Source organism: Engraulis encrasicolus, chromosome 5, assembly GCF_034702125.1.
Source record: "Engraulis encrasicolus isolate BLACKSEA-1 chromosome 5, IST_EnEncr_1.0, whole genome shotgun sequence".
Classification (NCBI taxonomy): domain Eukaryota; kingdom Metazoa; phylum Chordata; class Actinopteri; order Clupeiformes; family Engraulidae; genus Engraulis; species Engraulis encrasicolus.
This window is the reverse complement of record NC_085861.1, coordinates 47,221,675-47,248,593: the sequence shown is the minus strand read 5'-3', so window position 1 is coordinate 47,248,593 and position 26,919 is coordinate 47,221,675. Positions and strand designations below refer to the sequence as shown.

Sequence of the window (26,919 nt, the reverse complement as noted above, 5' to 3'; positions counted from 1 at the left end):
TGTGTCATCCACCTGAGCCGTCTGCATCTCTCTCTCTCTCTCTCTCTCTCTCTCTCTCTCTCTCTCTCTCTCTCTCTCTCTCTCTCTCTCTCTCTCTCCACTGCCCCCTGCAGGAGAAGAGGAAGATGGCCCAGGTCCCCAACGGCTCCACTCCCACCTCTGACACCGGCGTGAAGGAGGAGTGCCATCAGACTGGACCAGAGCTGCAGAGAACGGGGAGGTGTGGACCGAAATCACACACACACACACACACACGCACACACACACACACACACTTAAATTTGTTCTCTGGGAATCACTTTTATAAGGTGATAAACGTTTGCCACATACGCCATACAAGCTCATACATGAAGTAAATACCCGAAACACACGGGTGCTGCACACATAAGCACATGCATTTACACAGGCACAGAGACTAAGGCATACAAACAAGCATACACAATTATTATGACGAAATAAAACGTTGTAATAGACTGAATTAAAAAATGGCCAGCATGCACTGGATCCTATGGACTGCAATTACAGGAAAGCTATATTTGTTGTTCAATCCATTTTGTCCTAAGCCCTTTTTGGGAAAGGGTGCCCTCTTCCTATTAAATCCTAAATATCTCAGCCTCCGAAGCACATACAAACATGAAATGAGTTACATTTAAAAGCCAAGACCCTCCCCTTGCATTGTAATGTGTTCATTCAGCTCTAACATACCCACATAGTAAAAAAAAACAGCTAAAATCTCAAAATCCTGAAAAACCCGTATATGTGTCTCCAGGACACAATGGGTCAATTTGAAGGTAAACAAGCCTGTGTCATGTCAGTCCAAAAGCTGAACTCATATGACCTTATGCTTGTTCATGGAATCCATGTGGACTGCATGCGCCAGCGTGTGTGTGTGTGTGCGCGCGTGCGCGCGCGCGTTGCTAAGTCTCTTTTGATGAAGCCGCTTTGAGGAGCTCTTTATTAAGAGAGAGAGAGATTTTGGGGAGGGGGTTGGGTGTCAATGGTTTCTATAATGCTGCAATTTTTTTTAGAAAAGCTTTCATGTTCTTGTGCATGCGTGGTGTGTGTTAAATGAAAGAGGGTGTATTTAGCCTGAACAGGGCTCTTTGATGTGGCCTTGAGAACGGCATGAAAGCTCATTTACTGAAGAAGGAACAGACCCACTTCATGGGGCTGACGGATACACTGTGACCTCGCTCTCGCTCTCTCTCTCTCTCTCTCTCTCTCTCTCTCTCTCTCTCTCTCTCTCTCTCTCTCTCTCTTTCTCTCTCTCTTTCTTTCTCACTCTCTCTCTGTCTGTCTCTCTCTCTCTCTCCATTCTCTTTCACTCATCTGTCTTCATTTTCTCTTCCTTCTCATCCTTGTTTATGCGTCTCACACTCTTTCTTTCTGTCTCATTCTCATTCTCCCCCCTCCCTCTTTCCCCCTCGTCCCTTCTCTCTCTCTCCTTCTCTTCCCCGCTCTCCCTCTTCCTTTTTTCCCCCTAATCAAACCATCAAAAGCACATTGATTGAGCCGCATGTCTTGTATGAATTGTGTTTACCAAATTCAGCTAGACAGTTTAAGTCCTACACATACACACCTAATCGCCCCTTTTGGGGACAATAAAGTTGAAAAGTTGAAGTGTGTTGATTGTTATTCCGTCAGGATATTTGGAGGGCTGGTGTGGGACGTGAAGCGGAAGTGTCCGTTCTACTGGAGTGACATCAGGGACGCGCTGAGCCTGCAGTGCCTGGCCTCCATCCTCTTCCTCTACTGCGCCTGCATGTCCCCCGTCATCACCTTCGGGGGCCTACTGGGAGAGGCCACCAAGGGGAACATCGTAAGGGCACACACACACACATGCACAGACACACACATACACTCACACTCACACACACGCACACACACACATGCACAGACACACACATACACTCACACTCACAGACCCACACATACACACACATACGTAGACACACATACACACATACACACATACACACACTCACGCACACACATACACTCACACTCACAGACCCACCCATACACACACACACACACACACACACACACACACACACACACACACACACGGGTGTGCACACAGGCACAAGCTGTGTGCACATTCAACGGCATACAAACTTGTGCATATACACAGACACAGACACGCAGGCACACACCTGCCATAGTCACAGGCACTGCAGGGGCGGTTCCAGACATTTATTCTTGGGGTGGCAAAGGGGTGGCGAAATGTATTTCAGGGGGGCATGCTCCTACACTAAGGGAAAATGATAAAAGCTATATAATCGACACAGACACTTATGTGATACATGAATCCCTTAAAGTGAAACCCTGCAACCTAAGGTTCTATGTCTGAAATGATGTCAAGCATTAAGGCTATTGGTCACAATCAGGGCTCTTAATTGGGGTGGCAAATCATATTTCTGGGGGGGCAAATGCCACCCCCTGCCACCCCTTAGAACCGCCCCTGCAGGCACTGCAGGCATCTACAAAAGAAGAATGTGATCAAATCTGCACATATGTGTGTCAAGCCAAGTCGTTTTATTTGCCCCTGAGGAGAAAATTCAGTTGTAGCAAGGTATTTACAACAGATGCGTACATTGTGTGTGTGTGTTTGTGTGCGTGCGTGCGTGTCTGTGTGTGCGTGTCTGTGTGTGTGTGTCTCTGTGTCTCTGTGTGTCTGTGTCTGTGTCTGTGTCTGTGTCCGTGTCCGTGTGACTATATGTGAATGTCTGTATTTTATTCCTCACACTGACACCCCCACTCCATCCCCCACCCCCATATGTCATGTGTGTCCCTCCCGTAGAGTGCCATCGAGTCTCTGTTTGGGGCGTCCCTGACTGGCGTGGCCTACTCGCTCTTTGCTGGGCAGCCCCTCACCATCCTGGGCAGCACGGGGCCCGTCCTCGTCTTCGAGAAGATCCTCTTCAAGTTCTGCAGGTAGGAATTAAAACCACCCCCCCTGAACCAGCCAAGCCTGGGGTGTGTTTCTTGAAAGGTGTAGTTGTTAGACAGTTAACTTGGGTATGCAATGGGATATATGCAATGGGATATTGCATTGCAGACAATAAAGAAGCTAATGTAGTTAGCAACTATGGTTTCGAGAAATGCACCACTGGCTCTCACCAGGTATGTGAAGTTCCACTTAGCTCCACCAGGGGGGCTCTACCAGTGACACACACACACACACACACACACACACACACACACACACACACACACACACACACACACACACACACACACACACACACACACACACACACACACACACACACACACACGTCTGGTCCTATAGGATTGGGAAATTCTCCATCCAAAATCTGGTTTGATGCGATTGTTGTTTTAATGTCAATGGCTGCTCGCATCGAGGAGTCATGCGACAACTGTAACCTTGACTCCACCACATACTGAGAAGGAGGTTTAGGAGTTGTTGGTGGCAAGGACGGACAAAAGGTAGTCTAGATGAAGCCATGCCTTCTGAAAACGAGGCCAATGCGGTCTCTCCCGGACCTAGTGGAACTCGTGAAACTCAAATTGCTTTAGTTCACTGTATAGGCTAGAGGGCGGGGGGGGGGGGTGATTTCCTCATTACCTTTTTTCAGATGTGTGTGTCTAGAAGTTGGTTTTGTTGCGCAAATGCGACCTCTACTGGTCATGGAATATTCAGGGCAGGGCAGCCCTGATCCTCATCAGAAATGAGCACGTACAAACTCTGTCTCCTAATATACAGTACATGAAAAATAGAGTGCAGGCCCTGCCGTGGCCAACGGGTAGGGCACTCGCCTGCCATGCGGCTGACCCTTGTTCGATTCCCAGTCCGGGTCCGGTGCCGACCCCTTCTTGTCCCTCTCCCGCTTCCTGTCTACCTCACACTGTCCTGTCAAAGTCGTAAAAGACCCCAAAAAATATTTTAATAAAAAGAAGAAAAATAGAGAGCAATTCTTTTGAAAATGGGAAGGGTTTAGTCTTGTCTTTGTCTTAAACACTGCTGAGTACTCTAGTGAGAGGGTCCTTCATATTAGCATGTTAGTTATTGATTAGATATGTGTATATGGTTATTTATTTATTCTCAGAACCAATTTTCAAACCAAAGCCCTTTATTATAAACATCAACACAAAAAAAATATTGGTAGCACTGAACTTGACACCGGCGTCATACGCATGACATGACCGTGTCATTAGAGTGTCAGTAAAGTGTCATTAGAGTGTCAGTAAAGTGTCATTAGAGTGTCAGTAAAGTGTCATTAGAGTGTCAGTAAAGTGTCATTAGAGTGTCAGTAAAGTGTCATTAGAGTGTCACTAAAGTGTCATTAGAGTGTCAGTAAAGTGTCATTAGAGTGTCACTAAAGTGTAATCAAATTGTTTTTGCCCGCTAGGCGGGTTCATTTACGAGGCTACCACAACCTCCTTCCTCATTGGAAATGAGAACCTTACTATGAAACTCTCTTAATCTAGAGTACATAAAGGAAAATGTTTTAAAAAATAAGAACAATTTTTTTTCACACTGCAAAGTATTGAGGTCGCGCAAAACTTCTGGTTTGCTTTTTGAAATGTTTCATTTATAACAAACATTTTTTTTTACGGTGTGTTGAAATGAATACAGACACTTTGTCTTAGTATTGAGTGATTATTTATTTATTCACAAAACCTATTCATAATTACTTGACAAATACTTCCATTATACTCTAAAAACACATTTATTTAACACAAGTTTGAAGCCACAGGAGTGAACTTGTTCCGAATAGCTGAAACTGATGCTACATAGGCATGTTCAAATTACTTGGGAGCTCCTCTCCTCTCCTCTCCTCTCCTCTCCTCTCCTCTCCTCTCCTCTCCTCTCCTCTCCTCAACTCTCCTCTCCACTCCTCCCAACTCCCTACTCCATGGGGTACAGGAGGATGGCGGTGACGGTGCTGTGTCGGTTGGAGTTGTCGTAGATCTGTGTGTTTGGCCAGAGTCCCATGTGCAGCTTGTCCCCCTTCTGCAGCTCCACGGCGGCGCCGTTGGAGCCGGTGTCGCTGCCTGCGCCGGAGGGCTGCTCGTGGACCATCAGGAATATGGCGTCGTTCTTGTACAGGTTGGCGTTGATGGTGCCGTCCGTTGGCCCATTGGCAGTAAAACGGACATAGTACAGGCCGTGCACGGGAGCGGTGAATACGCCTGTGGAAACATGCAGACAAGACAGACAGTTAGGACAGGGGTCCTACAACCTTTTTCAATGTTTTGGTGACAGGAACCTCCTCATGGAGGAGGACATTTTGCCAGGACCCCTGGAACCGCACCTGGAATAATAGTTACCACAATTGTTTCAAGTATACAGTTGTTGGCCGGGGGAAGGTGAACATGCTTATGGAAATACACAAACAAGACGGACAGTGGTGTTTCCCACAGACCAAGAAGCATAGTGTGGCCTATATTTTACACAGTAGTTGAACAATTGTTTCAAGTACATAGTTGTTTCGATGTGACTCGTTTTATTGCGAAAGTGTGGCCTGTGTAGAAACACTTATTTCTGTAAAATTTGAGAATTGTTGGCCTACTCTGTGATGATGATGATGCCCTGATGGAGACCCGGTGTGGTTGAAACCGGTTGGCGTTTTTAGACATGTACCCCAGATTGTAAATGAAAGGGTTTTTAATTCTAAAGTTACATACTACTCCTTGTCTCTATACAAGAGTCGCCTGAAGTCGACCAGCTTTGAAGAATGGACTTTGTCTTTTAACTTCAAGAGCACCGGCATATTGGAGTTTACTAAACAAAGAAGAGCGCTCAGCATCTCTCCCTCTAACAAACACGAACATGTTCAAAGCAAAGAGTTTCTGTGCACAGCCAGTGTCCAGGTGCTGACTGCAGTCAAAGTAATAAAAAAAATGGGGGAAATCCCCGCTCATTGGTCTTCTTCATTATTCTTTTTTTCTTTATTAGGTTCAAACCTTGTGAAGTGGTAGCGAAACCTGCTAAACTTTCAGCAAAGAAGACCAGTGTGCGGTGATTCCCCCCCTTTTCTTTGACAGACATAAGTGTATGGCATAGCACAACATTTGCAGCAGTCTCATAAACAAGGCAGTAGGCATGGTGTTGTACAGTACCTGTCTCCATGTTATATGCATCACCAATATTGGTGATGATGTCTTTGTAGATGAGATTCTTTTCTTGTCCAGGACCGGTTTTGATCATTCCAGATCCTCCCAGAGATGCAGAGAAGGCAACCCTTGGAACCTCTGTGGGGGAAAAGTGCAATGTTAGCTTGTGTGGATAGCTCATACACGGGGGCTACCGCCATTCCGACAGTATTTGATTGCCATTCCGAGTCATTTAAACATTGTTGCAAATATCAATAGAGTTAGAACGTTGTTCACGTGCCTTTAAATACTTGCAACAATGTTGCGACACGAGCGGAAAGTGGAGAGAGTGACAGCGTAATTGCAGGATTAGTGTATCATTTTTTCACGGTCCAAATGCCATTAAAGGTTTGAGATCTTTGAAAAACAGTTCCTGCAAGCTGGAAAAATGGTTCCTGCAATAAAACTTCAATGTGGGAATGGCGGTATGTCTGAATGGCGGTATGTAACCCTCATACACTGTATACCCCAACAGTGACACGTTTTAAAAAGAAACTAAAAACACCTTTATTTTCATCCGCCTTTAGTTAAGATTAGTTATTTTACTCTCTATAATACATTCTATACTTTCTACCTTTTTAAAATATTTTTCTTCTCTTTCTTTCCTCTCTCAAGCAACATTGAATGACATTCATGTGCTATACAAATCTTATTGCTATTACTATATAATTAGCACTATGTAACTCTTGCTACAGTGCAGGTGAGTTGTGTTTATGTGTATAGTTCATGCATACATTGATTCGCGGGCACACTCGCTCGCTCTCACTCACTCACTCACTCGCAAATTTGCTCACCTTTCAGCTTTTTTAGTTCTTCCTCCACAGTGGCCAGCCTGTTCTTGACGGCAGTCAGCTCTTCAGCAAGGGCTGAGGAAGAGGAATCAGTCAGTCAGTCCGTGAGTGCTATATACAACAGTGGGTGCGACAAATGTCAAAAATGTTGCTCGTTCCACAGGAAAGACTGACTTGCACACAGTCTGTATTGGTCTGTTGGCGTGGCTAGATGCATTTTTCTCTCTGCTAATTTCTCACCATGGTTTTAGCCAAGGGTGAATACAGCTCTGTTCTGGCAAGTCATACTGTAGGCTGATTAGCGTAGCTTTGGGTTACTATCGTTTTTTGTTGTGTTTGGTTCATCTTTAAATGCATATCTACTGTAGCAAAGCCAGGGCTGGGTTCAAAAGATCGAATCGCGATCCAATATCGATTCATGTTCAAAAAGTATGATGTCGATTCACAACTTTGTGGATCGGTCTTTTGCAGATGATTGTCTCTTCCACATTCATGTAGGCCACCATGTTATTTCATGTTTGTGTTGGCTTCAAAGGCTGAGAATATTTAGATTTTTATAGCCGGTCTTAGAATTCTAGGCATAAATGGGTTGAAAATTGAAATGTCAATCCAGCAATACAGAAGATCGATATTGAATCGAATCGGATTGGGTCGTGGATCGATTTGGATCGTGATCTGCTGGATCGGAATTGAATCGATTCAGGAAATTTGGATCGATTCCCAGCCCTGTAGCAGAGCCGGGATAAACCCAAGTAGTCCCAAAAGTCCACTGAAAGTTGCCTGGATTTTGGTTTGCTGATGTGTTCACTAACCCCTGATGTGCACCGCTATTGAGACTGTGTGTCTGTGCCCCTGCGGTTCTCCTTTGCCCTTTGTCTCTCAGCAGGGTTTGTTGGTTTTGTAAGTTAGCGCTGCCTGTGTGAGGCCTTCATCTGTCAACAGATCGTGTGTGTGCGTGTGCGTGTGCGTGTGCGTGTGTGTGTGTGTGTGTGTGTGTGTGTGTGCGTGTGCGTGTGCGTGTGCGTGTGTGTGTGTGTTTATATATTTGTGTGTGTTGCAAGTAAAGAAGTGATCATAAACAAAACGTTCAGCCCAAAACCCACAAAGACAGTAAACTCCCCACCCCCATGTTAAAAGGTGAAGTTAAAAGGTCTAGACCGAAACATTGCAAATAAACTTCCAAATGAGGACAGTGTGTGGGAGCTTGTTATACATACAGTACACCCCCATACTCTCACTCTCACACACACACACACACACACACACACACACACACACACACACACACACACACACACACACACACACACACACACACACACACACAGACTGCATTGTTTTACCTGTATCTCCCCTTGGCTGACCATTGGCCAGCACCAGGGCTGTCAGTAGCAGCAGCATGCGGAACGCCATCTCTGTAGTAGCCTGGTCCTGACACAGCACACGACAGCACACACCATGGCCAGAGCAGAGCTTTTATAACACACACACACACACACACACACACACACACACACACACACACACACACACACACACACACACACACACACACACACACACACACACACACACACACACACACACACACACACACACACACACAACCCCACTAGGCACACAAAACACACACACACACACACACACACACACACACACACACACATACACACACACACACACACACACACACACACACACACACACACACACACACACACACACACACACACACACACACCAACACACAACCCCACTAGGCACACAAAACCTTTGGTCCTGTACTTGCAGTGCTTGTACTATTGATGTCTGCAAATTCTTCCATTCTGGGTCAAAAGGTCAGATGTTGATTATAATATTGACCTAGGACTTGAGACATGGTGGGGCCCAAAGTGCGGATGTGTTTCAAGAAAAAGCCTCGGTCGGATCATGGGTTAACAGAGATATCACACACTGTATTGTGTTTTCCCTTTTGCTGCTGTTCATTGGGTTGCATACTAGCCGTAATCCATTAGCCCAGGGGTGTCAAACTCAAATTGTCTCAGGGCCGAAAACAAAATCTGGAACGAAGTCGCGGGCCAAGCTCATTATTTCTTTTAAAAAATGGACTGAAATTGTGCTTGTGTGCACTTGATAGTCATAGTTACATTTCACAGACACGCTTTCCCCTCACAAAAGATGGTTCAAATGTTCTGCACATATTGTGTTGCAATGAATGTGAGCTGTTTCATTGGCCTGGGCCCACTCATATTCCTGTGACGCACCAAATTTCATGTTCAAGTCTTCTTGTGCTATACGTTAACGGTGTATGTGGTCCAACTGTATGTGGGCCAACTGCATATTGTGTATGTAAATGTGTGGGCAAGCGTGGGTGTAAATGATTGCAATATTATTGACATTTAAACCTTGGAGGGATTTGAGGTCATTTTAAGGCTCATCAAATGGACCAAATGGTGCAGAGACTAAAATAGCTGTGTGGGTGAGTGCAACATTTGTGTTTGCTTCATCCAACTCTTTTCCTTTCTGCATTTCTCCCTCTCTTTCTCCATCTCTGCCCCTCTCTTTTTCCCCCTCTCCATCTCCCCCTCCCTCTCTCTCTCTCTCTCTCTGTTGCCTTTCTCTCTTTCCATCTCTCTCTCTTCTCCTTTTCTCTCTCCCCCCTCCCTCTCTCTTTCCACCGCTCCATCTCCCCCTCCCTCTCCATCTCTGTCTCTCTCTCTGTTCCCTTTCTCTCTCCCCCATCTCCCTCTCTCCTTCCATCTCTCTCTCTCTTCTCCTTTTCTCTCTCCCCCCTCTCCCTCTCTCTGTCCACCGCTCCATCTCTCCTCCTCAGTGACTACGGCCTGTCCTACCTGCCCCTGCGCACCAGCATCGGGCTGTGGACGGCCTTCCTGTGCCTGGTGCTGGTGGCCACGGACGCCAGCTCGCTGGTGTGCTACATCACGCGCTTCACCGAGGAGGCCTTCGCCGCCCTCATCTGCATCATCTTCATCTACGAGGCGCTGGAGAAGCTGGTGCACCTGGGGGAGACCTTCCCCATCAACAAGCACAACAACCTGGACAACCTCACCTTTTACACGTGCGTACACACAACATTATAACCACATACACATGTCTTTACATAGACATACCTTTTACATACCTTTCACTGGTCACCTGGGGGAGACCTTCCCCATCAACAAGCACAACGACCTGGACAACCTCACCTTTTACACGTGCGTACTATAACCACATACACTGTACGTACCTTTACATACCTTCCACTGGTCACCTGGGGAGACCTTCCCCATCAACAAGCACAACGGCCTGGTCCTGGACAACCTCACCTTTTACACGTGCGTACTCACAACATTATAACCACATACACATGTCTTTACATAGACATACCTTTTACATACCTTTCACTGGTCACCTGGGGGAGACGTTCCCCATCAACAAGCACAACGACTTGGACAACCTCACCTTTTACACGTGCGCACACACAACACTACAGTATAACCACATATCCATACCTTGACCTTTACTCGACCTGGGCAATGTAGCCCATATACTGTATTGCCCGTGTACTGTACTGTACTGTACTGTATATGGTACAGTGCATTAGCGCGGTGCGTCACGGCGGCCGCCCCTATCTGTACAGGTAATATAAAGAACCCCCACCTTATCCCATGTGTACCTGGACTGTACAAGGAACCATTCAGAACGCTTGCCAATGCACTTAATACAGGTACCATACGGAACACACTGTTTACAGAACCATACAGACAAGTATCGTACAGTAAAGAGAACTCAATGTGTCACTGTTTAAAGATACCATAAAACAAATAAAAGACAAGACAAACACTTTGCTCACCTTTCTTGTTGTGATTAGAGAGTGGACTCCAGTATATACATTATGAGCTCTGACTACTCTGTATTCCTCATGATAGGTGTCAATGTTCAGAGCCGGCCAACATCACCACGGAGATCACGCAGAAGCTCAACGCGTCGGGCTTTACCCCTGACACCATCAACTGGAGCGAGCTGAATGCGCCTGTAAGTGCGTGTGTGTGTGTGTGTGTGTGTTTCTTTATTGATCTTGGTCTGCCAAATCTGAAATATTCATTTCACGACTCAACCCTTTGCACCTTGACCTGTCGCCAAAGGTGCTCCATTAAAACCATACGTAAATAATGTTGTGAATACATCTGAAAATGTCAATTTCATACCTGACTGTTCCCTCTGCACCCCGGCCTGTCCCCCAAATGTGCTCTAAGCACACAGTTGTGCTCTAAGCATACAGTTATGTAATCTCAAATGGCATATACAGTATTTTCATATCTTTCATATCTGACATAACTGATATATCTCCAAGATGTGACCATCTAAATTATGTTGTAATTAAATACATTCGTCTGAAAACATGTTTGCCAAATCTTACAGTACTCCTTTCCACCTCATTCTGTCCCCAAGATGTGCCACAAGCTGCACGGTGTGTTTGTTGACCCAGCATACTAAATGTGCTCCATTAAAAACAAATGTAAATAATGTTGTAAATCAATGCATCTGAAAATGTCCATGTCATATCTGACTGTTCCCTTTGCACCTATCCTGTCCTCCAGATATTCTCTAAATGTTGACTGGTGTGCAGTTATGTAATCTGAAATGTTAAAGTGATATTGTCCCATTTTTGGAAAAAAAAGGTAATATTACACCTTCCCTTTAGTTATATAATTGTGTTTTACCTTTCCCCTGTACTTCCTGCCGTTTTCTGAGTATGGCAGTACAAATTTTACCTCCAAGCTAGCAGTTAACATTGAGTCCTATGAGAGCAGTTAGCCACCAGCTGGTCTCATAGGACTCAATGTTAACCGCTCGCATGGAGGTAAAATTTGCACTGCCATTCTCAGAGAACGGTTGAAAGTACAAGAGAAAGGTAAAACTCAGTTATTTAAGTCAAGGGGAGGTGTAATATGAGCTTATGTCGAAAAATGGGACAGTATGACTAACTTTATATGTGACTGTTTCCTTTGCACCTCACTGTGTCCCCAAGATGTGCCACAAGCTGAAGGGTGTGTTTGTGGGCCCGGCGTGTGCGGCCGAGGGCCCCTTCATCCCCGACGTCCTCTTCTGGTCCATCATCCTCTTCTTCACTACCTTCCTCCTCTGCTCCTTCTTCAAGCAGTTCAAAACCAAGCGCTACTTCCCCACCAAGGTATCGTAGACATTTACATGTATTTGTGTACATGAACATTTGTGATATTGCTGTATGTCTGCGTATGCTTTACAAACACACTGGAAAGGGTTTTAATTTCATTTGCTTGGATTTATTTACAGTCTCCTTAGATAATACTATCCATAACATATTTTTTGTTCTTTCTTTCTCTCTCTCAAGCACATTGAATGACAACTGTGTATAATATCTATATACAGTATACGTATATGGTTTGAGTTTTGTGTCGTACAATACATGGACATGTATGTAGATGATGTTCCTGATTTCATTTGTGTGCGTGTGTGTGTGCATCCAACTGTCTGTCTAGGTGCGCTCCACAATCAGTGATTTTGCCGTCTTTCTGACCATCATGATATTGGTGCTGGTGGACTACCTGTTGGGGATTCCCTCTCCTAAACTCAACGTACCGGACACCTTTGAGGTATATATATGCTCACCACAGCCCAAACTATCCCACGTCAAGAGCACAGTAGTCAAACAAACACTAGATGGTCTTACCATATCTTAGTGCGAAATCGATTGCTAGTGGAAGGGATGCACTCTGTTGACGTTTGAAATGTTTGGGTCTTGGCCGTGGCCAACCGCTGGGGTACTCGTCTGCCATGCGGCCGACCCGGGTTGGATTCCTGGCCCGGGTCCTTTGCCGACCCCTCTTCGTCTCTCTCCCCATTCGCTTCCTGTCCACCTCTCAAACTGTCCTATAGTCTATAAAGTCGTAAAAGACAAAAAATAAATATTTGAAATGTTTGGGTCTTGTTTAACTCAAGCAATAAGGGTTTGTCATGATGCATCATGTTCCCATATGTAAAATGTGTCATCATTCACTCCCCTCCATTGTCCCTCGCCCGTTTGTTGACGGAGCATATGGATGTTGAATTGAAAGTCCCCTTTAGCTGTAATAATCATCCTGTGTAGTTTGTACATTTTTCCCCCACTGTTAATTTCTCAGCATTTCCTTGTACATGTCTTCTCTGATCTCAGCGTACTGTATTTCCTGATTGCCCCTGAACGCATTTCTTGAAAACTTCTCTTACGACTACGACTAACGTGAATGAACCCATGTGCCTCGATTGTTTGGCCTCAATATTGTATAGAGACTGACCTTGATTCACTCTGGGCACTGTACTGTATATCGGCGTCATTAAAAAGTAGGTTCTGCCCTCAATGTATCTCGGAGAATTTAAATAAAGATGAACTAAACTTGACTAAATTAAACGTAAAGGGACACAGGAAATGGTCAAAAAAGGTACTGCAATTATGCTGATCATTGAAACTCGGCTGCCTATTGCCAAATTTGATCTTTTCATGAAAGTTTACTAAGTAAGGCCACACCAATTTAATTTGTTGGTTCTCGGATTCGCCTCTTGCATTTTGTATCAAAATGGAAAAAAAAAAAAATCAGTTTCAATACCGCAAAAAATGAAATTGCTAAAAAAAACTGCATGTTTTCATGAACGGGGAGGTGTCTCTTTAGTAGTTGGAGGTCATGTGACGTAGAGAACCAATAAAACCACTCCTTTCAACATGCCGATTACGACTAGCGAATCAGGAAACGTGTTACATTCAAACATTTACAGACAAACATGCAATGGCAAGTTGAAGCCGGGTTAGCAGTAGCAGCGGTGAAACACAGTATTGCTCTTAGTGGAATTAGTGGAGTGGGATAGCAGTTTTAAAAAAGAAAAACAACAACTATTCAACTGTTGAATCATCTCAGTTTATTCAAACCAGATTAATATAATAATTGCCCTGTGAGCTAATTTTGTGCCTGGTCTATTTGGCTGCCTTAATTCCCTTCTACACTGTCCTTCTCCATGTCCAGGTGTTTGCCTGTCTTGCACCTTCCTTTGGAGGTCCATGTGAGGCTGATATACAGGTGGTATAACCACACGACTAATGTTTTTTTGTTTTTTTTTTCGCCCTCTCGCTTCAACTTTTTCCTGAAAAAATCCGAGAACCAACAAATTAAATTGGTGTGGCCTAATAAACTAATATGTTCTAGTATGGCCCAAGTACAGTCCTTTTTGCAGCTAAAAATGGCTATTTTTGGAAATTCAAAATGGCGGACCAGTGAGAAGATCCCCCTTTTCATGTATGAAAAGAGCTTTTTTTCCACTCATGACGAATACTTAGAATTTGGTGGTGGTGGTGGTAAGTATTCATGGAAAAGGTAACATTAGAGAATGGGCAGCATGAATTCTATAAATAAACAACTAAAAATCTCACACAGTGTCCCTTTAACTATTTCCTGTTCCTGTTGCGCTTCCCCCTTCCTTCCTCCCCTGTTAGCCCACGTCAAAGCACCGCGGTTGGCTGATCTCTCCGCTGGGCGACAACCCCACCTGGACCCTGTTGGCGGCGGCCATTCCCGCTCTGCTCTGCACCATCCTCATCTTCATGGACCAGCAGATCACCGCCGTCATCATCAATCGCAAGGAGCACAAGCTCAAGGTACAGTGCAGCACAGTAGAGTTGGGGCCACGTGTGCGCGTGTGAGCGTGCACACGTGCACACATCTGGGTGTCTTTCTGGAGGAAAGATGTTGGTGGTAGATTTTTCTTATCCATATCTGTATGAGTGTACACAGTTATATGTGTGTGAGTATGTAGTAATCAAAAATACTGACTCTTGTGTGTTGTTTGTCCTGCCCTGTGTCCTCGACCTCTGTCCTTGTCCTCTCATGTGTCCCCTCTACTGTATTGTCCTCTGTCCTGTCCTGTGCTTGTGTCCTCTGTCCTGTCCTCTCATGTCCTGTGTCCTCTGTTGTGTATCCTTTGTCCTGTCCTGTGCCCCTGTCCTGTCCTGTCCCCTGTCTTCTGTCCTGTTTCCTCTTCCCTGTCCTTTGTTCCTCTCCTCCTGTCCTGTGTGTCTGTGTATCTGTCCTGTCCTGTGTGTGTGTGTCCTGTCCTCTCCCCTGTCCTCCGTTCTGTGTCCCACTACAGAAAGGCTGCGGGTACCACCTGGACCTGCTGGTGGTGGCAGTGATGCTGGGCGTGTGCTCGGTGATGGGCCTGCCCTGGTTCGTGGCGGCCACCGTACTCTCCATCACCCATGTCAACAGCCTGAAGCTGGAGTCGGAGTGCTCGGCGCCCGGCGAGCAGCCCAAGTTCCTGGGCATCCGCGAGCAGCGCGTCACGGGCCTCATGATCTTCGTGCTCATGGGGCTCTCCGTCTTCATGACCAAAGTGCTGAAGGTGAGGAGGGGGAGGAGGAAGAGGGGGAGGATGGGATAAATGAGAGAAGAGGAGAGGAGAGGAGGGGAGCACAGAGGAAAGGAAAGGAAAAGAAAAGAAAAGAAAAGAGAGGGGACTAGGGAAAAGGAGAGGCGAGTGAAGCTGTGTCCCCATATTCATGATCTCCGTCTCATGGGGCTCTCCATTTTCATAACCAAAGTGCTGAAGGTGAGGAAGAGGATGAGGGGCAGAGAGGGAGGATGGGATTAAGGAGAGGAGAGGAGTGTATCATGTGTCTCATCTGAGATGAACCCCATGCCAGCTCAGTGCTGAAGATGAGGAGGGGGAGAGGAAGGGAGGATTGGACAGGGGTCAGGGGAGTATGTGTTAAAGTATGATGAGAGGAGGGAAGCAGAGGAGAGAGAAAGAGGCAAGTGGAGTGGAGAGGAGAGAAGGTGAGGTGAGTAAGGGATAGTGGCATCATGCGGGTAAATGATTCCATGCATGATTGTAAATGATGACCTGTAGGAAGTAGGAAATAGGAGGTCAGTCTTAGGCTGATCAAACAGAACAAATGAGTAAATAAACTGCTGTTGAGAGGGCTTGACTGGAGAGACTAAATAGCTGTGCGTCTGTGTCTGTGCGTTTGCAGTTTATTCCCATGCCAGTGCTGTATGGAGTGTTCCTCTACATGGGTGTGTCCTCACTCAGAGGCATTCAGGTATTACTTCATTCATTACCTCACATTCATTATTGCATGATCTATTAATTACGGATATAGCACTTCAGCAAGCAATTTAGATTATCCATTTGATCAATTTAACACCCATTATGTTCCAATTTATATAACTAATGATGAAGTAATTTAATGCAATATATTTTTTTAACATTTCTACTGTTAAAATTGAAAGAAAAATGTCTGCACACTTAAATCCCCTTTGTGTTCTTTTTAATAATAGGCCAAGCTTTCGGTCTACTGACCTTCCTCAGGGCTCAGTGCATTTCTACTGTTGGAATAAGTCTTAATAAGTTAATAAGTTTAAGAACAACTGACTGGGTTGTGGTAGCATGAAGTGGAATTCAGAGACTGCATCTGTTATGCCTGCGTCACGTTGCTGTTCTCTTCTTGCCGTGTCTGGTCCGCAGTTCTCTGACCGCATCAAGCTGTTCGGCATACCGGCCAAGCACTAGGTGGACCCAATCTAATTTCTACCTTGGGTGTGTGTATGTGCGTATGTGTGTGCACGTGCGTGTGTATGTGTGTTTGCGCGTGCGTGCGTCTCCACCAGTTCTTCGACCGCCTCAAGCTGTTCAGCATGCCGGCCAAGCACCAGCCGGACCTGATCTACCTGCGCTACGTGCCGCTGTGGAAGGTGCACATCTTCACCATCGTCCAGCTCACCTGCCTGGTGCTGCTCTGGGTCATCAAGGCCTCGCAGGCCGCCGTCATCTTCCCCATGATGGTAGGGTGGTGCACTCACCTGTATGTACAGTATGTACAGTCACCTGAGTAGGAGAGAGGAGAAATGCTGGAGGCCAGGAGCAGATGGGTGAGCTGGCCACTCACTGTGGGCCCACCAAATGGAGGGTGTTGTGGTTCAGGGCCCAAAACACCTAGAGAAGGTTGGACACCACCTGAAGACATCTGCTCTTGGCCAAAGGCAACAGCTACCTACTGAACCAGCTTCTTAGTATAGCCCTCTGCATCTTATAATGATAATAGTAATAATAACAACGTCATTCATATAGCTCAATTCATATAAAACATGCAAGCCAATATCCTTTTTTGTGATGATAAAAAAGAGGAGTTTGGCAAAGGTATACGATATACTAGGTCTTGAGGTGAACATAAATCAAATGATAATATGGGCAGGAAATTGCACACAATCAGAAAAATAAATAAAATCAGCATACCGGTAGTCATAATGTACATTTCAGCAATCTTGTGTCGTGTTTCACCAGACCATGTTGTCGTTCTGCTCCCCACCTGCAGGTGCTGGCTCTGGTGTTTGTCAGGAAACTGTTGGACTTCTTCTTCACCAAGAGGGAGCTCAGCTGGCTGGATGACCTGATGCCAGAGAGCAAGAAGAAGAAAGAAGACGACAAGAAGAAGAAGGCCAAAGAGGTGGGATTATTTTCAGTGGCTTGACTATCGCCTGTTATACATACATTTTGTGTTTTGGTAAACGGTTGAGTGCGCACGCAGCCAGGGATTCCAAAATGCTAGGCGGCTAGGTGTTTAATATTGGAAGTTCCATTGGACCAGTGTAGTGCGGGCTAAGAACCTGTTTTGTAGTCGGCTGGATGTTGTAGCGTTTTCTGTGGTTTCTGTACGCCTACCAACTCCATTTTGGGATAACTATCTTAACTTGAGTACATCAGAATCGATTCCTATGCTTTGTAAATTAAGTTTTATTGTATCACACCAATCACACCTGAGGAGGATGTGTCAGTGACGGCAGCTTCCAAACAATCAGAGGCTGCCGCCGACCGCGAAACCCTGCCTTGTCAGCATTGGCTAACACTTTGCAACACAATATAGCGTCTTTTAGAGCACATGGCAAAGAATTCCAAGCGACATGATAGTATGCTCTTCTAAACATTGTCACCGACAGTACAGTAGACGAATAAGTGGATAAAACCGCAAGTCGACAAGACAACAGGTCCTTGTCATACACTGTACAAGGCCTTCAAATGATAAACACATAGCCGCCTAGCATTTTGGAATCCCTGGCTGCGTACGCATTCAATTGATTACCAACAGCCGGAACCCATGTATAGCCAGGCCGTGCCCTCCTAGTGACGCAACACCTTCAGCGTTGCTTCTAGTCAGACCAGGAGCAATACAAATATCGTTTCTGAGCTCCAGAAAAATAGGGAACTCCTTCCACTTTGTCGGGAAGCAAACAACCGGTAGCAAACCAAGGGAGGCCGGACAACCATCCCGTTTGGGTAATGTTAATTGTTATGCTCTTGGTCTCGAAGAGATTTGAAAGTCTATGATAATCAGGCTAGCCTGTTATGGGGTGAATGAGTCAAGTTCATCTACGCTACACCAAAGAAGCGATAAATCAATGGCACTGGCCTGGACCCCATTTTGCAAAAGCGTAGCTGCTAACCACTTACCAATTTAGTAGGTTGTCAATTGGAAATTGCATGGTAACCAAGTAAGATGCTAACTTTGTCAGCAATGATGCTGTCAAGAAATGCACCCCTGATGGCTTGTGTGTTGTGGCTGTAGGAAGCACAGCGAATGCTCGAAGCTGACCAAGACATGTTCGAGGAGGGGAATCTTCTCAACATCCCAGTCAAAACCCTCAAAGTCAGGTCAGTCAACTGATTGCTCTCTTCTCTCTCGATCAGTGCTAAGATTTACTGTAGCCTACCATGTGATGCATGTTTTGTCTGTTTTCTTTCGCTGTGAGAGAGTATATTGTTTTTGATTGATAATTTTGATAGATTGCGGATTGCGTTTCTTGACAGCATCGTTACTAACTAAGTTAGCAACTTACTTGGTTACAATGTAATTTCCCATTAGCAACCTACTTAGTTGCTAACTGGTTAGCGACAATGCTTTCGATGCTTAGTCCCTGACCTGGATGTTTCTCCTTCCTGAGACAGGTTGGACAGCGTAGTCTCGGATGCCTCGTACGAGGATGTGGATGTGGATGTGGAGAGCGGAGGGGTTGGTCATTCATGGTGGTTGTCACGGGCCTGCTTTAGTTTAACCCTCTCACCTCCGCCACACCACTCAACTCACTCTCATCCCTCTCACACCACCTCTAGTTGTTGTTGTTGTTGTTGTTACGGCTGTTGCTGCATTTTCACCTCCTAATTTCCCAAGCAACCTTGGTGTTTGACTAATTGGCGTGATGGGTACACTGTATGTTTTTACAGTTTTAACACAACTGGATATCATTATGACGTGACTGCATGGTCATCTGAACTTGAGCACCCCACCCCCCCAACCCAATAACTGAGAAGTCAATCAGTTGTTGCACTCCAGAGGTGCAAAGGCTGAAGGGAGAAAGTAAAAACCTTGCCCTGTATTCCTCCTGCCTATAGTCTCAACACAGGCGATTTCACCAAACGCTTATCTACAGGTACTCTACTGTATCTGTTGAATAATTAATTGATTGATGGGCAAATGTTTACTGTCTGGGCCTTGGGGGTGTCTCCTGCACTCCATAGAAGTCCTCCCTGTCCTGTGGTAGCTTCATTTATGTTGATTGTGTCAGATACAGATGTGATAAGATAGGATACAGCATTCAGTGGAGTATAACAAAAATGACTGCATTTATGTGAGAGGCTTGTAAGAGAGCATCAAGCCTACAGTATTTCTGTAATGGCATGTTTTTGTTTTGTTTTTTTTACGCTCTGGTTGACACTGTGCCGGTACATTTCTGTGGATACTATTCTTCATCAGGGGCAGATGAAAATTGTGTTACTGATGCATGATACTGATAGGCCTACTGATACTGATTGATAATGATTGTATTATGCTGACAAACAAATCCAGACTGTTGAATCAGACAATCGGCTTGATTACTGCAATGAAGAGCTTTGACTCACGTCCTATTGACCGTCCTTCTGCTGTGCACTCAGCGGACACTGTGTAATGATAATGATGCATCAGACCAATGTCTGCATGTACTGTTGTCTGTATTAGCAGTTGGATCAGATCAGAGATCTTGGTATCACACAAATGTAACAAACCGCCATCTCGTGTCAGCTTTTGGCCTACACACCTCCTGTCCTGTTGTTTGTAGGCTGTTAAAGCAACACTATAGCACCTCTCACCTTCAGTCTTTCATCTGGCTGCCATCTGAATTGTCTTTCTTATGCCTCATTTGAATTACAGATCAGCGGGCCGCTTGTGGAAATGTGTAAAGCAAATTCAAAAGATAAACAGTGTTCTGGCTGAGAGGCAGCACAAGTTACAGTAAAATTATTTTGGAAACACTATTTTGTTGAAGTTGTGGGAAGAAAAAATTACTAGGTGTTGCTTTAACAAGCCAAAGAGTCATGTTCATGTAAGAGCCATGTTCATGTAAACCAAAGAACATTTGGCTATCCATCTGTCCCAGTCCGTGGGACTAAAAATGGCTTCATCTTTGGATCTGTGTTGCGTGCCTCTCCAGTGAATGGCCCCTAATGTGTGGTGCTGCCCCCTACTGGCGAGATTGGAGATTGTGTTTTTTTGCTTTACAAAGATGAAGTACCATCACACACCATGCTGGGGAAGTGTGTGTGCGTGTGTGTCTGTGTCTGTGTGTGTGTGCGTGCGTGCGCGAGCAAACAAGAGAGTATGATGTTACCAATGTATAAAAGAGTTTGACTGTGTGAAGGGCTTTGTTACACTCTTAATCTGCATGTGTGTACTGTAAGTGAGTGGGTTGTAAGTGGGTGTATCTGTTTATGTGTGGGTATGTGTGTCTGTCTGTCTGTGGGTGTGTTATGTATAAGTGGGTGGGCGAGTGGGTGTTTGTGTATGATTACCCAGCTGAAGGTGTTGTGATGTCTGGTCTGTGTGTGTCCCCACTCCCTCTGCAGTGCTGACCCGTCTGTGGTAAACATTTCTGATGAAATGGCCAAAACCTCTATGTGGAAAGCTGTTACCATGAACTCTGACAGTGCCAAAGTTCACAAACCTTGCACAAGGTAGCTACCCTCACCCCTCTAACTCTTAACTGTCTGTCTAACTGTGTGCTTGTATTGCAGAGGTGTATAAAGTAGGAGTAGAGGTTGATTCGTAACGAAAGCGCAACACGAGTACATGATGCTGCATTGTTGTGTTACACCAGTTATTCCGCTATACCTAATGAGCACCTAATGATTTCTTGTATTATTACCTCCACTAAGGAGTTTATGTTTTCGGTTGCGTCTGTCTGTCTGTCTGTCTGTCTGTTTGTCTGTCTGTTTGTGTTGATTTGGCTGAAATTCTGTGGAGTTGGTGGAAACTACAAAAGGAAGAAATGATTACATTCTGGTGGTGATCCGGGTTACGATCCAGATCCAATATTCTTCACCATTGCAGGATAGGGCCAATTTTGACATTCCAGTCTCTAACTCCACAAAACAAAGCAGAAAGACCAAAAATTAGGGTGTTAACATAGTCAAATACTCCATCAAACAGCTTCCTTGGCGGAGGTCTGCTCTCTCTGAGTGCATTTCTAGTTTTTATTTTATTTTACTTCTACTCCTACTTATACACCTTTGGTTGTATGTTGCCATTCACCTACAGGGCTTCTGAAGCTCTGCTGCCCCTGCTGGTTATGCTGCTGCGTTGCAGTTATAGTATTTTTTGTTTGTGATGAACACAATAACGACTCAGTCTCAAGTCATGTCCTGTCAACTGGACCCCTCACTATAAACCATGAGTGGGGAACCCTGACATAATTTGATTGTTATGCAGTTTCACATGAAATTTGTTTTTTAATTCAATCTTAGAAATAACATTTGCAATACAATTACGTTATATTTTCAGGGGACCTAGTGAAGGTCTGTTGTGAAGGTGACCAGTTTCAGTTACGCCTAAAGTGCTGGGGGAAATCCTGGTTTGTGTTCATAGTATGGCCCTTGGTGGACTTGAGAAAATTTGAATTAACCCTTTGAATGAAAAAGTCTCCTCACCCCTGAGGGGAGTGTATATATTGAAAGCAGCATTCCTTATTTTCAGTTTGCAGAGGGAGAGCGCAGCACGGCTTCTTTACGGTTCCACCACATCATTTTTTGGCTTGCTGACGTTTCGGCTAATTCACTAATGCCTCTTTTCCACTGCCGGTTTTCTGGTAGGCCTACAGCTCGACACCGCGCGACTCGGCCGCCACTTTTTATTTTTCGATTGGGCACGACACCGCTCAATTGAAGAGCAAAAAGCCTACCAGAAAACTGGCAGCGGAAAAGAGGCATGATCATAGTCTTCATCACTCTGTGTTGCACTCTTACTCTTCAAACTGAAACCTATGATGCTTTGAAAAGCTGCACCTGCTTTAAAAAAAAGCTAATATCCCACCTCCCCACGAGTTTTTACCTTTCTCCTGCTCTTCTGCCTTTTCTCTGAGTCTGGGGATATTATCCTAGCTCCAGGCTAGCATGTTACCATTTGGTTCAATGCTTCATGTTAGCTTGGAGATCCAAGTTGCCCCACCAGAGTGAGATAACGGCTGGAAGAAATGGAGAAGGATACAACTCAGTTATTTAACTCACAATCCAAGGGATCGCAACAACTATGCCAGACAATCTTTTGATGCAGTATTATGGCACCTGTGACCAGTCAAAGCGACAGAGGACACTCCAAGCGTGCTGCCATAATTTGCACTACTGTCATATGTTCTCTAAATGGGACTCCTAATGTGGACAAGGACTTGATTTGACACTGGCTCCGGTTTAGCGGCAAGAATGCAGTATTCACACTAATCACGTTTCACAAAGCAACTATTACATACAGTTGTTAAACTATGTATCACAATTTGACAGGATGTCTTTTTCTGAAATTCACTATAGGATTTCTGTAGTACTTCTGTAGACTTTCTGAGGACAGGACCTGTGTGTTAGGATGCTACAATAGAGGTTTTACACAAAAAACGCAACTAAATAATAACTTCCTTGCAGCTGTGTATGTGGCGACTGTGTGAGCTCCCTTATTGTCTCCTGACCTTGGCTGCGTTTCCCAAAAACTCTTCTGTTGTATTCAAGCCGAAGTAGTTGGCCTACTTTAGTATTAGGTGCCCCCGATGCAATATAGCAGAAATAGATCTCACATCATCACTAAAAGTTTATACATATACACTAGTTTACCTTGCACATGCACTTTGTGCAGGCACTTTAGTTGCATGTGCGAGAACATATATTGCATGTAGGCCAATACAATTGTTGTATGTATAAACTTAACTTTTAGTGATGCGATATATTGAATAGGGGGCACCTCATACGTAAGCTCTACTTAGACTTAAGTACAACACAAGTGTTTTTGGGAAACACCTGATTAATTGTTTATGTAAAAGTAGGAGATTTAAGGGTGCACTAGTTGTCCTGTCTTGATGGGCCAATGTTTTCCCTTTCAGCGAGGAGAAACCTGCCTCCATCCAAATCAACATCGAGGACGAGAAGGGGGTGAAGTTTGTTGACAACGAGACGTCATTATGACGACCAGAGGGAACGGGTGTTTTGGCAGCAGGTGATGGACTGCCTCAAAGCGGAGGACTCGGACCCGAGGCAGGAGGGGGCGGTGGCGCCCACTAGAGGCCTGGGGGACCCTCTCTTCTCCCGCACACTCTTCCTGGCAAACATGAGGGCCGACCAGCCAAACCAAAGCCAGGCGTAAAGCATAGGAGACAGAACCCTCTTGTACTGGAAGAGGTTTTTTTTTTTTTTTTGGCTTCTGACGTGTTTTTTTTTTTTTTTTTAATGAAGTTAGAAGCAAATAATGCATTTTATTAATTTTATTCAGATGTTTTAGTTTCGTTCCATTTTTGTTTTGTTTTGTTTTTTAAGATGCATCCATTTTACTTGTCAGACGGTTTCACATACATCTCTCTTGCCCCATGGAGAGCTTGTCTTTAGAGTCATAAGTCATTTTTATTTTATTGTTTGTCTCTGACATCGCCCTGGGTACCAAGGAAATATACCACAATTTTTATGTTGACCGTGGATGCTCTTTTGTCATGGCTGAAGTTTTAATTTCTGGCAGTTGCTGCTTATTAGAGGAACATTGGAGGTTGTATATGAAGAGATTCAGAAAACCTCTAGTGTCAGTTGTATACAGTAGGTGTGCGTGTGCGTGTGCGTGTGCGTGTGCGTGTGTGTGTGTGTGTGTGTTTGTGCGTGTAAAAAAGAGGATGAGAGCAAAGACTATTTAATTAAGAGAATAGTTTATTTCTCAGCTAGCACACAATGTTTGATCATTATAGCTAGTCTGATACACACATTACTGTGAAGATCTATGAGAATAGAGGAAAACAATCATTTAGGAACGGACGGATTTACCCCTCCTCAAGTCTTTATCATGTTGGTAATGTAGGTGGTTGTTGTAAGCAGTTCAATGATGAAATTATATACAGATTGCAATGATTTTTATTTTTATTCAGCCAGTTGTGCTAGAGGTCGTATTCTATGGAAAGTTCGGAAGTTTGCCATACAAAGATATGTAGGGAACCGTGTTGTAATCACCCATCACCTTATATGTATTACACCGCAAAAGTTGCTGTTCGATGTGGTCTACGGATATAATGTGATTTATGTAGTGTTATAGGAAATTAATAATTTTATACCACAACGTTGTTATTTCTATTGTCTTTTAATTTATTTTTATGGTCAAGTTTTGCAGTCAGGGGAAGTTTAGGGGCAGTGAAAGTGGCGGGATGCTGGCAGGGGTGTGTGTGTGCGAGCGTGTGTGTGTGCGTGCCTGTGTCTTTGTGTGTGTGCGTGCCTGTGTCTTTGTGTGTGTGTGTGTGTGTGTGTGTGTGTGTGTGTGTGTGTGTGTGTGTGTGTGTGTGTGTGTGTGTGTGTGTGTGTGTGCATGGAGGGGGGAGGGGGGTGGTGTCTCTCTTTATATGTGCTCAGCTCCTGTCATGTGTAACACTGCACTTTACACAAGGTACACAAACTCACACATGAATGGGAGTTGGGTTCGCCACATGTACCTTATTTAATTAAGATATCTACTTAGAACAGTCTCAGGAATCTATGGGTTCCCCCAATGGAGCCCTTGCGTCTGTGTCTCCTTTCTCCTAACCCCTTTTCTCCTACTCTCACTCTCTCCCTCGCCTTTTCCCCATCAATAGTTCATTATTAACGTCTCTCGTTTTTTTCATACCTTACCCTGTGTTTGTTGCGGCAGTGTTTTTTTGTTTGTTTGTTTGTTTTGTTTTTTTTGTGCTGATCAGGTAGTTTTTTTTTCTCCTCACTTCCCTCAGCCCCTCCCCCCTCCATCTCACCATCTCACCATAAGCATTTTACACTGGACAAGAATGTGATCGTTTGCTTTGCCATTGCTTTTGTTTTGTATCTGGTCCTTACTGAATTCCTGGTCAGACCATTTCATTTTGTTTCTTAATCTCATAGACTGTATATTATACAGTATATAGTCTATGATTGAACATTATATATATGTATTTTGTTTTTACTCCCACAATTTTAATTCTTTTGTTGGAAAAAAATATATAGTTTTCTCGTATTCTTGTTTGCCTGTATCCAGCTAGTGGTGAACAAGTTGGTTCTTTTACAGTGGTTAGTTCATATTTTTAATTGCCATGCCATGTATTGGGTTGCAGATATTAAAAGCTATTTGCATATAATGTCTGAATCATACAGTTAAAAGTAGTAGAGAAGAATCATAACTAGATTCTAGTCCTTGATTTTTTTTTTATTATTATTATTATTATGCCTTATATTCAAAATCAACAATTGGTAAATGAAAAAAGGCCCCTTTCTTTAACAGTTCCCTTGCTGTTGTTTTTTTCTGTTTGCTCATATCATTGAGGAACTATTTGCACCATGAACTATACTGGAGCCACATTTAAGGAGGAGGACAAAAGTTAAGTTCTCCACCTTGTGTCTTCACCTGTTGCTCTCATACATGTCAGATGCATTGAAGCCTTTTTTTGTGCCCAGTTGTTTCTTGTGCCTATAGCGGGTGGCAGTGGACAGATTAAGCCTGGAGGTTTAAGACGGCACTGTACTTAGTATGTGGACCTCATGTTTCTGTGCTCAGCTCCACCACTGTGCTAGCCCATAATCAATGCTCCTGTCTTGTGTAGGCCTAGCCTATTACCAACCTGCCCATGTGAGCAAGCTGCACAGTGCAAGGCTGCTGGAGGATGTGCATCAGTTCAGTTCGTTAGTGAGGGTGACAGACTGGTGATGCAGTACAGTATAGAAGCGAGAGATTTTCTTAATTTTCATGATCCGTTTGGTTAACATTGTGCAGAAACTCCTCCATGTTATACCAAATGGAGGGATAAGCAAGAAGTGCTATTTTTTGTAGCGAATTGTCAATGAAATTGTAAAAAAAAAAAAGCAATAAAGGTGATCACATCAGACGTCCCGTTGATTCAAGTCTTTTTGCATCCTGTCTGATTACTCTATATACGTACATGATCTTCCAATGGCATTGAAGTATAAACTACTACACTTATTTTTTTTAATAGGGGTGACTGAAAAACACTTATTCATTACTGGATGCCATGTGTTTGCGATGGCCACATAAAAACATTTTTCTCAAGTTTGTGTTGGACAATTCTTTTTTTTTTTTTTTAGTACAATGCCTGGACCACACAATAGTGTGGCATTTCCCATTTCGGCCGAATTTAGTTTTATTTTGTCGCATATAAGTTGCATCTATTTTCTGTGCCAGGCTTGTACGTAAATACTGACCGTTTCCCCCCCCATATTTCATCAGTATTAGGCTGGTGATGAGTGGCAAATTCTAGTTATAGTGCACAGGCAAAAGGAATATACAGGAGGGTTCAAGATCAAATTCTCAAAACTTGGCTTTAATAACTTGTGAACTTGAACATTGTTTCTGTAAAAACTTCACCCATGCGGCTGGCACCATCACCTCAAACATGACCCCTTATCCAGCACGAGTAGAAGGATGAACTACAAAATAAAATAA

General features: G+C 44.3%; 2 protein-coding genes across 6 annotated transcripts in view; one reads left to right on the top strand and one right to left on the bottom strand.

The window, feature by feature from the left end:
• Positions 1 to 26,344, top strand: part of slc4a7 (solute carrier family 4 member 7) — a 79,856-nt gene extending 53,512 nt beyond the window's left edge. For 2 of the 5 annotated variants that reach the window (XM_063199590.1, XM_063199592.1), the window contains 15 exons: positions 114 to 220; positions 1,645 to 1,819; positions 2,804 to 2,937; positions 9,748 to 9,993; positions 10,844 to 10,949; positions 11,947 to 12,108; positions 12,437 to 12,550; positions 14,419 to 14,580; positions 15,072 to 15,323; positions 15,955 to 16,023; positions 16,592 to 16,765; positions 17,296 to 17,427; positions 18,544 to 18,629; positions 20,856 to 20,963; positions 23,369 to 26,344. In XM_063199590.1, the coding sequence (XP_063055660.1) occupies positions 114 to 220; positions 1,645 to 1,819; positions 2,804 to 2,937; positions 9,748 to 9,993; positions 10,844 to 10,949; positions 11,947 to 12,108; positions 12,437 to 12,550; positions 14,419 to 14,580; positions 15,072 to 15,323; positions 15,955 to 16,023; positions 16,592 to 16,765; positions 17,296 to 17,427; positions 18,544 to 18,629; positions 20,856 to 20,963; positions 23,369 to 23,450 (2,109 nt within the window). In that variant the 3' untranslated portion in view covers positions 23,451 to 26,344. Of the gene's footprint in view, positions 1 to 113; positions 221 to 1,644; positions 1,820 to 2,803; positions 2,938 to 9,747; positions 9,994 to 10,843; positions 10,950 to 11,946; positions 12,109 to 12,436; positions 12,551 to 14,418; positions 14,581 to 15,071; positions 15,324 to 15,954; positions 16,024 to 16,591; positions 16,766 to 17,295; positions 17,428 to 18,543; positions 18,630 to 18,923; positions 19,002 to 20,855; positions 20,964 to 23,368 lie in introns of all 5 variants that reach the window. The other 3 variants (XM_063199591.1, XM_063199593.1, XM_063199589.1) reach the window with 2 other exon arrangements.
• On the bottom strand, positions 4,679 to 8,384 carry LOC134449576 (complement C1q-like protein 4). Its single transcript, XM_063199596.1, has 4 exons — positions 8,258 to 8,384; positions 6,918 to 6,989; positions 6,091 to 6,222; positions 4,679 to 5,160 (listed from the first exon to the last, which is right to left on the bottom strand). The coding sequence occupies exons 1-4, from the start codon at positions 8,325 to 8,327 to the stop codon at positions 4,877 to 4,879; spliced, it is 558 nt and encodes a 185-aa protein (XP_063055666.1). The 5' UTR covers positions 8,328 to 8,384; the 3' UTR covers positions 4,679 to 4,876.
• Positions 26,345 to 26,919: the final 575 nt, after the last annotated feature.